Below are 17,192 nucleotides of genomic sequence, written 5' to 3' on the forward strand. Positions count from 1 at the left end.
GGGCTTTAGCAGAGCGCACGCTGGGTCGTGGTGGGAAATGGGGAGTGGCTGGCTCTGTAGTGAGCATGGCCTCCAGTGCAGACTCGTGGGTTTTTTATCTAACTCTAAAAGCTAGACTGTTCGTTTTCCTGCTGGTGCATAGCAAACTGCCCTCAAACCAACTGCTTGCGATCTGTGTGGTGATACTGCTCTCAGTTCTCAGGGTCTCCTGGGGCTCAGCTGCGTGGTTTGGCTGGTTTTATTTGAGGTCTCTCATGGAGTTTCAGTCTATGGCGGGGGAGCTGGAGTGGGCACAACTACTTCAAGCCTGAGCTCAGCTGGGACGTTGGGACAGCCAACCCTCTCCTTCAAATGACCTCTGGGCGTGGTCTCTTCATCACTCTGGCTGTCATTTTGCTGCCACTCAGGAGGTTAAAAGCACGAAAAGCAGAAACTTCAAGATGACCTTAAGTCCTAATTCCTGAGTCACATTAGCTACTTGCTCTTGGATGAACCAACTCGCAGCACCCGCTGAGGTTGAGTCTGAAGAGAAAAGCAGGGTTCAAGGCATTGGGGCCATCTTTAAAGGTCAGCCACTTACTATAAGGATTAAGTTTTTCTTCCTTCCAGTAAAAAGCCACTTCCTCTCCACTCCTTTTCTAGTTCCTTGTGTCCCTGGCGATTTGCCTAAACCTACAAATATCACCTTCTTGTCTATCAACATGAAGAATGTCCTGCATTGGAATCCCCCTGACGGTCAACACGGAGCTGAAGTCACATACACTGTGCAGTATTTCATGTAAGTTGCTTCTTTTCCTTACACGTAGTTTATAAATACGAGATTCAGACCTTGTTAATCATGCAATGGTAAACTTTCTATGGCATTAAGTTCTTTTAAAGAAAAGTTTGGACATTTCCTGTTTCTTTGCTATTATAATAAATTATAAAGTGATTTTGTTGCGGAGCCAGAAGCACCGAATATTCAGGCCAGAGCATTAGGAGATACCTTACAAAAATTGAGAAAGGAGACCAGCAAGATGGTTTGACAGGTTAACATACTTACCGCCAAGCCTCAGGACCTGAATTCCGTTCTTGGGATCCACATGTTGGAAGGAGAGAACTGCCTCCAGCCAGGTGTCCTCTCTCACCCACACGCACACTGTGGTACATGCGTGCGTGTGTGTGCACACATTGGCGCACATGCATACACACACAGACGAAGTTACAATGGATGAAATGAGTGGAGAAAGGAAGTCGGTTAGAGAGGTAGTTTGTGTATGCAAATGAAGCAGGCCACCAACTCTGAGACCTCTAAGATTATGGGAATTATGGTTCTTAGCTCAAACAAAGCAGAATTCTAAGTGATTCCTACTAAACATAGCAGCAAATGGATACTTTTCACCTGTCCTCCAGGACCCTTTACCAAGCATGGAAGAAGCCAAAATACTCAAGACAGTGTTCATCTCCAGAGACTAAAGGACCCCCAACCGGGAAGCAAGCAAACCAAATACTGTAGAACCCAGAGTGAAACAACCACAGACACCAAAAGCAAAACAGCCCCCTTCCTTCTTTTTTGTTTTTGTTTTTTTGAGACAGGGTTTTTCTGTAACTTTGGAGCCTGTCCTGGAACTAGCTCTTGTAGACCAGGCTGGCCTCGAACTCACAGAGATCCACCTGCCTCTGCCTCCCGAGAGCTGGAATTAAAGGCATGCGCCACCACCGTCTGGCCGGCACTTTTTTTTTAAGAACTGCTTTATATTTATTTTAAGATTTCGTTTTCTTGATGTGTATGTGCTTTTGCATGTGTATGCGTCTGTGTGAGTGTATGTCAAACATGTGTGGGTGCCCGTGAAGACCAGGAGAGGGTCCAGATCTCTTGGAACTTGAGTTCCCCAGCCCCTGGTGTGGGTGCTGTAAAGTTCTTAACCACTGCACAATCTCTCCAGCCCCACCTGGCTACCACTCGAGCTCTACAAGTAAAAATAATTCCTCAGTAATAAGTGCCAAAGTGCTCAAAAGGCTGACCCAACACTCCGAAAAGGGATACATTAGTGTCCTTACAGCTAGAAACCAGTGAGACAGCCCTAAGGAGCCAGAGTTTGGTGCCGCAGAATCTCATGGGAAAGGGAGCTGAAGTGACAGCTCATCATGGGGGCCCAGTCACAGTGCAGCGACAACCCTAGAGTCAAGAGAGGCAGGAAGAAAGGAGGTGCAGAGGATGGTTAGCAGCCCACGCTGACCATGACCTTACCGCAGTGCCATGAGCCACACCAACCCCCCAGGAGGCCAGGAGCTGAAGGCAGGCAGGGGCTCCCACAGAAGGAATAATAGATTTGATAAAGAAGTATTTGACAGAAGTAGAAGTTTAAAATTCTGCACAGAAAAGCTCATTATCCCACGCCTACACCTCAGACTTTTAAATACTATTTTAGTCTTTCCACAGTTCTCAGGGTCTCGTGGGCTGGGAGGGTTCGTTCTTTTGTTGGTTTCATTTGGGATCTTTTCTACCACTTTCTGTCTATGACAGATGAGGCTTGCCTGATTAGCCAACAGGTAGCCAGCCACATTCAAAGCACTAGTGAGAAATTAGGATAACACCTAATTTGAGCATGAAGGGGAAAGTGAGTTTGAATAAAAAGTTCCTCCAAGACCCTTCCCATGGGAGTAAGGGAAGAATTCAGAGTAATGGTCTGTGCTGTTTTATTAAAGTACACGAACAGCATAACCTTTTCTGTTTGCTCGTCCTTATTCTTGTTTTTGAGATGCCCCCCGCCCCTAATTCTTCTATCTAGCTCTCAAGACCCAGGATTAAAGACATGTACTGAGAAATAGGGCTGTTTATAGAATTTTTCTAGACTGATTTGTGGCAGGAAGCATAACTGTAGAACTTCATCTTTTCTTGGCATCCAGGAGAAACTGGTTCCAAACCTTCCACAGTTGTACCAGACCTTTCTAGAAGACAACATGGCATCTGCCTATAATCTGCACATACCCTCCCATAGTCTTTAAGCCCCCCGGGGTAGTGTGTACCCGTGTCCACAAGCTACCAGTGTAAATGTTATCAAATACTGCCATACGGCAAATGTTCAGTAAAGATGCAATCCCTTCTCCAATGCTTTTAATCCACGGTTGGTTGAACCTACAGAGTTGGTCCCCATGGGTACCAAGGATCGACAGCACATCATCGTTTCGTTAGCTAACCTTTCGGTGGTTTTCAAAACCATTTTCCTTACCTCAAAGGTCGTGAGGAACTAATATTTCTCACAGTGACAGAACACTTGAACTTCAGCAATTCGGTTCATTTTACCTCGTTCCTTTTGATTAAGATTCAAATCAAGTAAAAGTCATTGCTTTATTAGAAACCCGCTTCAGGTATGACCTGATTTCTGTCCACGTAGCTGTCTAATCTTCCTTCTATAAGTAGGATAAAACGCCTGGCATCACTCACACCAAATGTTTCTGGTTAATGAGTTAGAGTGATTTGCTTCTCCCTTGGTTATACTTCCTGACTTGTATGATGATTTGAACTTTAAAACACATGCATGTACCACATTTGCCAATGACAATGACCATTTTTGTCCTTGGGAAATGAGTTCTGATCATGGAAACTTCAGGAAATACTCCTTGGCCGTTGTCTTGAAACCCGTTCTCACCTCCAAGGATGCTGTCGGGAGCTGGTGTTTAAAGGAAGACCTCAGCTTCACAGAAAGTGATAGCTCACCAGCTTCTCCTCACTCTTCCTCCCATCGGGTGGGGCAAAGAGCTTGCTCTGTCCTGTAGACTTCCCAGGGCTTGTGAAAGTACTTTAAATAATAGTCAGGGTTATCATTGCCGTATGAGAACAAATAAGTTAAATTATGCAACTTTTTAAAAGGAGTACTTAAAAAGACGCTTGCCTCATGAGTGTTCGGACGCACTTGGGTATGTACCAGTAGACAGGAACATGGGTGTAGTGCTGGAGTCAAGACAGTCCTGGGTTTGTGGCCAGGTTGTGAGCCTGCCCGAGCAACCTTGAGCGTGGTACACACTTTTATAGTGTTTAGTGAGGTTGGTTTCCAGAGCAAAAATGTTTAAAGTTTCAGTTTTACTCACAGAATAATTTAGTGTAGAAAACAGCAGAACACCCAAAACACCAGCTTTGGTGCTGGGGAAAGTGATTCCAATTCCAGATAAACCTTTTGCTACTTCTGCAAACTTGACTGGATCCCTTCATTGTACTGAGTTTCAATTTCCTGCTCTGTAATAATGGGACAAGAACAAGGAAGCTCACTTCCTGCGTCCTTCTTCAACTTCCTGGGCATGCTACAATAGGGGGAAATGTGTAAGCCTGGAGTACCAGCCTCAGCTCATCACAGGTATTCATAGACATTGGCGCTTACTAGAAATAGATGGAGACCAGCAAGGCCCCCACAGGATTGGGGTTGGACTATTAGTCAGGTCTCCCAAGCAGGTATCTGTGACCGGCATTTTCTTCTCGGTCAGCATCTACCTGGTAAGAAGGTGCCCTGCCTTTGGTGGAGTGAGGCAGTTTACAGAAGGGAATACAAAGGAAGTAATGATAGCATTTCCCCCACTTCAAGTCAAGACCTGTTGACAGGTTAAGAAGGCAACATGAGCCCATATTCCTAATCCTAACATCTGGAAGGTCGAAGCAAAAGAATCAGGAGTTCAAGGTCATTGTCAGCTTCATTGTGCATTCAAGACTAGCCGCATGAGCCTCCCATCGCAAAAGACCAAAAACAACAAGAAGAAGAAATTGACGAGTAGATCAGTTTTGAGTAACATAAATGGTATCTTGTATGGAAAGAATTGGAATGGTATGGACTGGTAAACAGCCAAACGCACAGCTAACAAAGAAGTTTGGGTATAATCTGGTAAAACCTGTTTCTGTGCCTTAGTGTGCTCTGTGAACTGAATCAAAATGTAACTATCTATGTAAATACAGATCCATTTTTCCTTTATCATTAATCAAAAAGTCCCCAGGCATGGTTGATAACCTGCAAGGAAAAGATGATTAAGATCTGACTGCACTGCTAACATCTTTTTGCAAATGTGGCATTTATGGAATAAAAGAGATTTGCTTCAGAACTCTGTTGCCACATTTCTGACGACTTTGGCAATACTCAGGAAGGTTGCCAAACCCTCCTTATCAAGACAAACTCTTCCCAAGACTTTTGTTATGAATGCTTCTCCACTCGCCCCTTTTGCTGCTATTCCCAAGTCTGTTTTGTGGCCCCCCCTTAATGCTCCTGAACCTTTTTTTGTACAGCTTTAATTACCTTTGTCCTTCTTAAATTTCTCTACTTTTTCCCATAAAGTAATAACAAAAGCAACACTGCTATAAAACATTGTTTCCACTTTATGAGACTTTATTTCCTTAATCTTTTTTATTGATTTTATTGAGTTCTACATTTTTCTCTGCTCCCCTCCCTGTCTCTCCCCTCCCCTTCAACCCTCTCCCATGGTCCCCATGCTCCTAATTTACTCAGGAGATCTTGTCTTTTTCTACTTCCCATGTAGATTAGATCCATGTATGTCTCTCTTAGGGTCCTCATTGTTGTCTAGGTTCTCTGGGATTGTGATTTGTAGGCTAGTTTTCTTTGCTTTATGTTTAAAAACCACTTAAGAATGAGTACTTGTGATAATTGTCTTTCTAGGTCTGGTTTACCTCACTCAAAATGATGTTTTCTAGCTCTATCCATTTGCCTGCAAATTTCAAGATGTCATTATTTTTTTCTGCTGTATAGCACACCATTGTGTAAATGTGTATATTCAAAGGATGCTCAATCATGCTCCTGAAGTTTGAATGCAGACTTTGCTCTGGGTATTCCTGCCTAAGCCATCCACGAGCAATTTGAGCATTGACTCCAAAATCACTACCTCCCACTCATACCTGTCTCTTGAACCCAGAGTGCCTGCATTTGGAAGACTCTTAACACACCTCAAACTCAGCCTGGCACTACTGAATTTATTAGATTTTCCTCCTCCTATCCTTCCCCTCCCCAATTTCCCAAACTCACTCTTCTTTGGTGATCTTTATCAGATAAATTATAATCTCTGCTCTTGCCCTAACTGGGGAGAGGTATTTCATCATCTTCGGTGTGTGATCTCTTGCATGTACTCAGTCACGGTCTTGGCTTCGACAAGTTCTTGTTTTTGTTGTGTCCTCCCTCATCTCACTACCACCTCCGACTCCTCCAGACTGCCCTCTAGAGGCAACCACCACACACTACATTCTCTGGAGATGACTGGTTGGCTTTCTAAACCGTGCCTTTTGGCTTATTCCCCAAAGCCCTGCTTTAATCCCTTCAGTAGTCTCCAGTAGCCTTCAGTAGTCTCTCTGACTGACATATCACTCAACTGAACGTTTTATGCCGCAGTCTCTCTAACCTGAGAAATACTGAAAATATTTTCCCTCCCCATTTTCTTTGGATGTTGGTATTTTAACAGCAACAACCACAAGAACTTATAAACAACCTTCTCAATTTAGTAGCAATATGATGATGGTACACTCTCACGTGCTGCATCCTAGTAAAATTTCCCCCAGGCTCTTAATATTTAGTTAAGTTTAAATTTTATGAGAATGTCAAAGTAATATCTCTTCCAATAAAAAAGACTAACTTTCCTCAATGCATCCATCACTCTAACCTCATATATGTAATATATAGTAGACTAAAAACTTAATTACTAGAGACTGATCGCACAGTATTTAAAAATGTTACTGTCGCTGAAGTATGAAACTCCAATATGCTTTCAGGCTGCACTATCCACATTATAATTCACAGAAAAGCAAAGTGTTTATAGAAACTCTGTCTCACGCTCCTGACAGCTAATAAAAATATCGACAACAGCCAAAGGGGATTCCGATCGACCAGAAAGACAGGCATCTGTGTTTTGCTGAAGAGACGGTCTCCCGTCCACTTTTCTATAATGATGTTTTTAAATGGTAAAACCTGCAAGGGGCCTCATTTACTAATTCATCATTTCTTTCTTGGCAGATACGGGCAGAAGGAATGGCTGAGTGTGTCCGAATGCAGAGGCATCAGCAGGACCTACTGCGATCTTTCTGCTGAGACCTCAGACTACGAGCACCAGTACTATGCCAAGGTGCAGGCCACTTGGGAAACCAAGTGTTCCGAATGGGCTGAGACGGGACGGTTCTATCCTTTCCTAGAAAGTGAGTGACACCGCTGTCCACTGAGCATGTTCTAATCTGGATTCCTAGCATGGTCCTCTGACCTCATGGGCAACTTAGCCCAGGGAAAAGGGTCTGCTTGACTCTGGTCTGTGGAGCAGGTTGAGAACCAGCCCTGCATTTCATGTGGGTTAACCCCAGAGTCAAACGTGTAGGTTGATAGGTTTGGCCAAGGTATCGTTACGGTCTCTCTCAGATTCAGAGTTAAAGACAGCTACCTATAATACCAAACTTTGATTTTGTCTTATCATTTTTTTATCATAGAAGAGGCTATGCATTCAAAAATATATTGTGGGTGAGTCAGTCATGGATATGTGCTCTGATTGCACCGTAAAATCTCATTTTTATTAAACATGGTATTGTGCTGTTTTCTTCTAGGTGTAACTCAGAATTAAAGCAAGAATATTCCTGCTATTTGCTTTTTTTTTTTTTGCTATTTTTTCTTTATTTTCCCTTCCTTTTTTCTTTTTTTGGCATTCTTTTTCCTTCCCCTTATATGTGACTGACCCAACCATGAGGGATGCAGGCAGGGCCACCATCATGAAACATGCAAGGCCACAGAGGCCCCGGGGGTGGTCCCTTTTCTAGGGGCCTGTCAGGTCTGTCAGAGGTTGGTGTCCCATGTCCTCAGGTCAGATCCGGCTCCTCTGTTTTTCAACAGGGCATAAGCGAAGAATGCTATTTATATATATATATATTTTTTTTTTGATTTTTCGAGACAGGGTTTCTCCGTAGCTTTTGGTTCCTGTCCTGGACCTAGCTCTTGTAGACCAGGCTGGCCTCGAACTCACAGAGATCCACCTGCCTCTGCCTCCCGAGTGCTGGGATTAAAGGCGTGCGCCACCACCGCCCGGCTGCTATTTATATTTTTAAAATAGTTTAAAAAATATATTTTTGACACGTGAAAATGACATGAAGTTTACATTTCAATGTCAGGGGCTGGAGCAATGGTTCAGCAGTAAAGAGCACATGTTGTTCTTTGCAGAGGACTCGGGTTTAGTTGCCAGCACCTACGTAGCTCACAACCACGTCTAATTCAGTTCCCCAGGATCCGACACCCTCTTCTGGCCTCCACTGGCAATGCGAGCACTGTGGTATGCAGGCAAAACACCCATACACATAAAATAAAAATAAATTTTTAAAAATAACCTAGAAAAGAATTTTGCAGACTTCAGTGTCTGTATATAAAGTTTTCCAGAACTCCAACCCTGTTCACTTGTTTACACTGAGGCCAATGACTGCTTTTGAGCCACAAACTGAGTGGAGTCCTTGCAGCAGAGATGCTGGGCCTGCAGAGAGCTTCTGGGCTTTTATGGTGAAAGGATCTCCCATAAAAGCATGGTTTTAGGTCTTTGACCCAAAAAGGGTTGTGCTGTAACCTTATCTCAGGGTTGTTTCACGCCTGAAGATGCTAATACCGTCTTCTCCTCTAAGCACAAGTTGGCCCGCCAGAGATTATCCTGAAAACGGGCGAGAAGTCCATCTCTATTGTCCTGACAGCACCGGAGAAGTGGAAGATAAATCCCAAAGATGACCCTGTCTCTATGCAACAGATATACTCCAATCTGAAGTACAACGTGTCTGTGTACAACACTAAATCAAGAACGGTGAGCCCTGCCGGGGATGGGGTCTGTCCTCTGGGCTTCCCTTTCTGTGCTGCCACAAGCACGGGCAATTCTGCTGCTTCAGTTCTCTTCTGAGAAGGTGGTAGCTGATACTATTCAGAAGAGATATTGTACAAGATAAAATGAGAGCTGAGGAGAGTTCCAGCCTTTCCGTGCTGACGCGCACTGCTAACAGTGCGTGACGGCACAATCGGAGTGTAGGGCACTCGGGCATTTCACCTGGGGAAGCTTCTTTACTGCCACATCATCTCTCAGACACTTTCCAGGGATTATAGATATATGAATATATAATATGTTATATAATGTACCCATACATATATGTATACACACACACACACATACATATATGTATACACACACACATACATATATGTATACACACACATACATATATGTATACACACACATACATATATGTATACACACACATACATATATGTATACACACACATACATATATGTATACACACACATACATATATGTATACACACACATACATATATGTATACACACACACATACATATATGTATACACACACACACATACATATATGTATACACACACACACACATATGAGCAAGAAGGCAGGACAAAGTTAAGCAAGAACCCTACCTTAAGAATGGGTCTAGCCGGGCGGTGGTGGCGCACGCCTTTTAATCCCAGCACTCGGGAGGCAGAGGCAGGCGGATCTCTGTGAGTTCGAGACCAGCCTGGTCTACAAGAGCTAGTTCCAGGACAGGCTCCAAAACCACAGAGAAACCCTGTCTCGAAAAACCAAAAAAAAAAAAAAAAAAAAAAAAAAAAAAAAAGAATGGGTCCACTTCTAACTATGTCCTGCTCAGATAAATGAAAATATATTTTTAAAAATACACTGAGAAAAGTAAAAGCTTATAATTTATGACAGGAAGGATATGGTGGCATCTTGGCCCTTCCCTTCTTCCTTGAGCTGTCCTGGGGAGGTCCTGGGATCTTTGGCTCTAATCTCGGTTTGCACTTCCCTGCTCCAGTGGTCCCAGTACATCACCAACAGCACACTGGAGTTCACCTGGCTGGAACCAAGCATTCAATACTGCATCCATGTGGAGTCTCTTGTCCCAGGGCCCCCTCGCCTCCCTCTGCCTTCTCAAAAGCGATGCTTCAGTACTTTGAAAGGTAAGCTGTGAGAGATTTTAGCTAGCTTCAGGAAAGAAAGCTGATAAAACAAAAAGTACGACAGTTTAGATAGAGTCTATGAATATCAGGTTTGAAACAGTAGTAAAATGTCTACTTCTCTAAATGCATTGAACTATCTGCCATTGAGCTTGGTCACTATTAGGGAGGGTTGTCACAACATCTGAAAACTGTCGGCAAGGCCCAGGACTCCATTGGCAACCATCCTCCCCAATTTAACAGAGCTTTCTACCTTGAGAAACAGAATTAAGAACTTTCATGAGAGATGGGTGGTGGGAGCCCATGTCTTTAATCCCAGCATTTGGGAGGCAGAGGCAGGAGGATCTCTGTGAGTTCAAGGCCAGCCTGATCTAGAAGAGCTAGCTCCAGGACAGCTAGGACTATTACACAGAGAAACTCTGTCTTGAAATCCCACCTCTCACAAGAAAGAATTTTCATAAATGTCATTTTTTCTTCTATCCAGTCATAGACACTCTAACCATGGCTCTGAGAACACCCAAAAACTATACAGTAGGAAACAAAGCATTGTCCTCTGAACACTTGCAGACACCACTGCTCTGATTCCCCCTTGGGATACAGGCTCCTCAAGTTGCCTTCAGACATCACCTGTCACTTGCAATCACAGGCAGACGTGGAATCATCAGAATCACTCTCCTACGATTGCTTCTCTCTGCCTCCTTCTTGGGTTTTCCAAGCAAGGCTCCCAAGGAACTGTTGTCTTGAGTGCTTCTTTTAAAAGACCTGGAGTTATGAGCCTTGTGTTTGTTTAATAAGCCTGCCCTACCGAGAGAACTTCAACTCAACCCCTAAAAAAGGGGGGGGGAGAAAGCATAGACCCTCAAGTTCCTCTGCCTCATCAGATGGTGTTCATCCCTTATCATTCTGACCTTCCCCTCTAACAAATGGTCACAACCTCTTGCAGGTTCTGGTTCTTTCCCCATCCCTGACTGAGAGCCCACATCCCTCAGCCAGTCAATGGCTACACACACCTTTAATCCCAGCATTTAGGTGGCAGAGGCAGGTAAAACTCTAAGTTTGAGGTCAGCCTGGTCTATAGATCAAGATCCAGACAGTCATGGCTACACAGAGAAACCCTGTCTAGAAATTTAGAAAAAAAGAGCCTCCAAGCCCAGGCCCAGTACTGCCCGTGCTCCACCTCCACCCTGTTGCTCTCTTCTTCCCTCTCTATTGTACCTGGGACTCTCACTTCACCATGCCATCTCTTTGGCAAGAAAAGATGCTCTACCCGAATATACAAGTAGAACTCAAATGCCAAGCAAGCAGGAAAAAGACCCAAAGCAGGCTGGAGGTATCAGTTTTGTGTCTGGAATAAGTGCTGTGTTTCCTAACAGTTTGATCAGTGCCAGTAACAGGTCATTTACCTACCATCCAATGGAGCTTGCTTACTCAACAGGCAGAGCTAAGACAACTAAATACAGCTCACCCAACATCTTCTCTGTGAGAACATGGAACCCATTTCCTCACCAGTGCAGTAAAAGGAACAGATACAGACATACCATATCTAGTACTGAAGTTTCCCATAATACCCCACCCAGTCAATGACTGAGCATACCTTCCAAGACACTGCTTCCTTTATTTAAAAATAATCAATTTTATCTCTTTAGGAACTATGCCTTGAAAAATATTTCTGCTCCAGAAGTTTCTCAACTAAACCCCCCAAGTGAAAACAAAATGTATCAGGTTTATTGTAGCAAATGTGTTGTGTCACACTAAACGCCAGAAATTGTCGTGATCTTCTTAGGCCAGGATCAGCCCGGTCTCACAGTGAGATCAGGGGCTGTGCTGAGGGCTGAGCTGCCATCTAAAGCAGAACAGGTCCCAGCTGAAGTAGGACAAGTATCCAACAACCACAGCATTTGCACCACGGCCTTGGCACATTTCTGTGTAAGCCAACGAGCACTCTCTCTGCGGACCCTGGAGTCAGTAAAAGAGGCTTCAAGGGATGCCCCTAATGGATTTTCCCACTGGTGTGGTCGCTCGCTCCCCATCACTTTCATCATACACACATCCGTTTCCCATTTACATCTGTAATTGGCAGTTAGTGAGATAGATGCTACACTGTTTTCTTTCCATCAGACAGCATCCAACATCCACATGGATGAGAACACTCCTGTGACACACTGGCTGATCTTATTAGTATATAAAGGATGTCAAGGGTTTTGTGGTTTGTGCTAAGTTTGCATGGTCTGTGTGTGTGTGTGTGTGCACGTGTGTGCAAGCGTGTGCCCAGTGTGTATTTCTGCAGCACTTTAGAATTCTACAGAGAAACAGAACCAATAGAATATATATAGACACAAGAGAGATATTAAGGAGTTAGCTCTCGTCATTGTGTAAGCTGGAAAGTACAAAATCTTTAGAGCAGGCATCAATCTGAGGACCCTAGGGACAACTGGCATTGTAGTTCATTCCCAAATGCCGCATGGGAGTAGAATTTCCTCCTCTTCAGGCTCATTGGTCTCTTTTTCTTAAGAGCATCTAATTGAGTAGATGAGACTTTTCTACATTATAGAGAACAATTTTCTTTGCTCTAAATCTACTCTTTAAAATGCTAAATCTCATCTACAAACGTCTAAAGAATCATCTGGAATAGTGTTTAGCAAGTATCCATGGCCTAGACACGTTGACATATAAAGTTAACAGGCACAACTTCCAAGCAGTCCCCATGAGCTTCACAAAGGTGCCTGACTAACTCAAAGGGAGGTTTCCCGTGCCTGGCACTAGGGATTTCACTAAAGAGGGCATTGCTGCTTGGTTTGAAGAGCTGTGAATTCCTAGGCTGACAGACCCATGGGTTTTCACATACATGAGCCAGGACAATGTCAGAGCATTAAAAAAGATGTTGGAATGCACAATGACTTATATTAGTAATGCAGACTTACTATAAAGACATGGGTGAGTTTTGACAGTGCCTTGAGACCCTCATGGTCAGAGAGATGGCAAATTCTGAGACCCCTTACATACTTAGCTTCTCGGCATCTAGCTGAGAAACACAACTGTTCAGTCCTGACCTGTGATTTTTCTTTAACAGCTCGAATGTCAGCATTGAAGTTTAAAGTCATCTTCTGGTATGTCTTGCCCACGTCTGTCATTGTCTTTCTTCTTTCTGTGATTGGCTACTCAGTTTACCGTTACATCCACGTTGGCAAAGAAAAGCACCCGTCGAATTTGGTGAGTGCTTGGCATGGGGCAAGACTGTTCTGACAACAGAAAGAGAGAAGAGGAGGGTCAGAACAGATACGGTTTCACATCAGAGCCAAGTGGCTTAGATGAATTCTAAAACACATTCTGAGCTGAGAGCAGTTGAGTAGGAGAGTCCTTCCATAGTGTGTATGCCATCCTGGGTGATACCCCCTGCACCCCAAAACCCAACAAAAAGCAGCTTTTGTACTGAATTCACTCACAGATATGCCAACACTAAACCCTCCTCAGGTTTGAAACACTTTTATAATTAATAAGTGCTTGAGATAAGGTTGTGGAATAAACAGATAATTTAAGTCATGATCTCTCTGTCATTCTCCAAGTTCAAGCCTCTTAGAGACAACACGTGAAGGTTAAACAAAAGAAAACAAGCTTTTGAGGACTTATGGGGTAGAAGGAAGCCCTGAAATCTTTACTATGGGGGGGATCCGTTTTCATATTCAAGGGCATGAAAGTAGGAGCTGGGACACTTACTATGGGCAGAGAAATTAGCAGAGCAAGGGGAGGCAGATAGCATGCTGGGAAAGTCTGTCATATGACCAGCCTATTGTGTCCTCCGTGAACAGCCACACTGGAGAGCCGACACTGGGCTGTGTCGCTGGAGTATTTGGTGCTGTTCTCGGGACTGAGCTTTGTTTGGTCTTCAGAGAATTTTCAGTAAGGTTCTGAGCTGCAATGCTATGAACATCATTTTGTTTTAGATCTTCTTGTAGAAAATAAAAGCAACTTGTTCTAGTAAAGCAAATGCAGCTAAGACGCTATCCAGGGAGAAAAGATGATAGTCTCAAAGAGGAGAATGGGGTATGGGGATAGGGATTTGGAATGTGGAATCTAAACACACTTAGGAGGCACATGGTCAGGACTTGAGCATACACTGCAAGAGGAAGCAAGATGAAGAAGCAAATGAGATGTTCTGGAACCATCTGGTGAAAAGGACCCCATGGGCTCAAGCAGTTAAATGAAAGCTTGTCACGGGGTGACAGGAAGATTGTACCTTGTCACTAATGCTTCCTTCAATAACAAGCACCTTCCATGTACCCCAAAGCAGAACAAAAATTATGTCTGTGTTGCTCAAGGTGGAGCTAGGGCCCTGCACATGCAGACAGTGTTCCGCCTTTTAGCTACATCTCCAAACAATTCTTTTATCTTTTCTTTTGAGACAAGGTCTGACTAAATCGCTTCAGATGGTCTTTCCTCTCTTAGCCTCCAGAGTGTCTGGGGTTATTGGGCCTGATTGATTTTCCTTATTCTTGTATATTCTTGACATGATTTAGAATTTTTTTAAAAAAAATCTCCCATAAACTAGCAGATGAATTGCTTTTTTTTTTCTTTTCCTAGCACAATTTGAACATTATATTCCTGTGTCTACTCCTTTCTGGCGTTGTAATAGAGTGCTTTGACTAAATCAATTTCTGAGAAAAGGAGTTTGTTTCAGCCCATAGTTTCAAATTACAATGTAGACAAAGGCTGCTTGTTTGTTCCCAGCCACCCAGACCCAAAGTAATCACACAAAACTAATTGCAACACTGCTTATATTAGCTCAGCCTTCTTACTAGCTGACTCTTACATCTTGAATTAACCCATTTCTATTAATTTATGTATCACCATGAGGCTCATGGTTTGCTGGTAAGGTAAGGTTCTCCAGCATCTGTCTCCTTCTGCAGCTACACGGCGTCTCTCTTATTCTGCCTTCTTTCTCCCCTTGGAATTCCCACCTTACCCCATTCTGTGCTGTCATAGGCCCAAAGCAGATTCTTTATAAACCACTGGCAATAAAACATATTTATAGAATACAGATGGGAATCCCACATCATTACAGCTCATCATGGGGAATGGGGGAAGATGGTGGGAGCTTGAAGCAGAATATCACAGAAAACAATGGTTTAATGTCTCCAAAGCCCAGCCTAGGGAAAGATGCTGACCACGTCCAGGGTGTGTCCTCCCACCTCAGCTTAACTAAGGAAATCTCTCACAGGCTTGCCCACAGACCAACCTAATCCAAACATAGAAAGTTCCTCATTGAGTTGTTCCCCCAGGTGATTCTGTACTGTCAAGGCGACAATAGAAACATCATACTCCCTTTCTGAATCCTATGTTTATGCCTGTGTACATTTCATATCCACGGCCTATCCAGGAAAGGGCTAGTGGTCTGGGCAGCCCCAGCTTACTAACAGCAAACAGAACACGCTTTCACCTGCCTTACTCATCAACAGTCCTCATCTAGCAGAGTTTTCAATCTTAAAGAATTGAGAAGATTCTAGAACTTGATTGACTCACCAGCAGCCCCCTTTTCAGTCACCCCACCCCCACCCCGCGGACCTCACATCAGATGCTCACCAGTGATGTAGTTCACTTCTGGTTGTGTTTTGTGGGTGGAGTGAAGTTTTCTCTATAGGCCGAGCCTAATTCTCTTTGCTGAGTTGGTAAGAGAGGGTCTCACACTATCCGGCAACACCAGAAGTTCTAGCTGGCTCTGTTTGTAATCTCTCTCCGAAGTGAAAAGATGAAGTTCCTTCTCTTCTCTCTGCAGGTTTTGATTTACGGAAATAAAATTGAAAGGTTCTTTGAACCTACTGAAACAATTACGTTCAATTTTATCACCCTCGATATGTTGGATGATTCTAAATGTTCTCAAAAGGATATGAGCTTACTGGGAAAAAGCAGTGATAGTTCCAGCCTGAATGACCCCGAGCTCCGTAGAAGCCGGGAACCCCATCTGGAGGAAGTAGAGGGACAACACTTAGGATACTCTTCGCATTTGATGGACAATGTCTGTGGTGCTGAGCTAAGCGACAGAAATGCTTGCCTAGGCCAGCGTGAATGGCTTAGTGGCACCATGCCCACACCGGAGGCAGACACTGAGCCCGAGTACAGTGTCCCAACTGATTTCTACAGGGAGGCTGAAGACCGCCAGTTCTGTGGACAGGAAGAGGCATCCAGCACAGGGAGATTATCTGAGCCACAGGCATCTTTAGCAAACTTCGGTCCGCCTCTTGAAGACCTACGTCCCCTGGGACAGGAGCATCCTGGCTCAGAAGAGGGGCCAGAGGAAGAGTCATCTACAACACTGGTGGATTGGGACCCTCACACTGGCAGGCTGTGCATCCCTTCTTTACCTAGCTTTGGCCAGGAGCCTGTGGAATATCGACGTTATGAGAGAGAACGGCTTGCAGAGGGTGACCTTTTGTCTAGACTCTATGAGAGCCAGGCACCTGACAAGCCAGAGGATGAACATGAGAACTATTTCATGCAGTTTATGGAGGAATGGGGGTTGAGTGTACGAATGGAAAGCTAACCCCATACGTTTTGTTGGCTGACTTCTTAAAAGTGACAGGGCATGTGCCTGTCAGCAAATGAATGAACCATTCCAGGGGGTGAACCACAGAAATGAGTAGGTCAACTGGTGTTCAGATTCCCCAGCATTAGACATGACTGTCTTGTTTCTGTTCACGCACTTGGTTGACCCTGCCATCTCCAGATGGTTGACTTCTACGGGACCATCTTCCCAATCCACAGCAAATTCTGGAGCACAGGAACTTTCTGGAATACAGAGCCCTGCGCTTTGTTGTAGACAGAGTAAGCATTTCCAGTTTGGATGGGGAGTATGTACCATGGTCAAGGTTTCCTATTTTCTAACAAGTACGCCTGTGCAGTTACATTCTGGATTTTTACCATATGCATGGAACACTATCCAAATGTTTCATAAAAGTCACGCATTTTAGAAACACACCTTTTCTATAATTTGTTGATTGTGTGAATGTTAGGACGCTCCAAGATGTACCCATGCCACGAAGTGGATGGAGAGTGGTTAGCATATAAAGGACATAACTCACTGTGCAGTCGTGATGACCCAGGCTCAGAACGAGCAATCAGGCCAGCCTTCATGCTTCTGTCTTCCATAAGAGGCAGTGTTTATCGGTTTTGGGGCAGTTTTGAAGTGTGAGCTAAATGGAGGTTCTTTCGTAGTCAGGATAACACCTTCTCAGTAATTTAGTGGGGCCC

The 17,192-nt window shown here is 44.0% G+C and overlaps 1 protein-coding gene across 1 annotated transcript; it reads left to right on the plus strand.

The window, feature by feature from the left end:
- The first annotated feature begins 686 nt into the window (after nucleotides 1–686).
- Il20ra (interleukin 20 receptor subunit alpha) lies at nucleotides 687–16,877 on the plus strand. Its single transcript, XM_041654942.1, has 6 exons — nucleotides 687–778; nucleotides 6,978–7,156; nucleotides 8,609–8,781; nucleotides 9,809–9,953; nucleotides 13,021–13,160; nucleotides 15,721–16,877. Exons 1-6 carry the CDS (start codon nucleotides 702–704, stop codon nucleotides 16,483–16,485), a joined length of 1,479 nt encoding a protein of 492 aa, XP_041510876.1. The 5' UTR covers nucleotides 687–701; the 3' UTR covers nucleotides 16,486–16,877.
- The last annotated feature ends 315 nt before the right edge of the window (nucleotides 16,878–17,192 follow it).

The sequence above is a fragment of the Microtus oregoni genome, unplaced genomic scaffold, assembly GCF_018167655.1.
Source record: "Microtus oregoni isolate MIOR12 unplaced genomic scaffold, Mior012 000006F_ref0000085, whole genome shotgun sequence".
NCBI lineage: Eukaryota > Metazoa > Chordata > Mammalia > Rodentia > Cricetidae > Microtus > Microtus oregoni.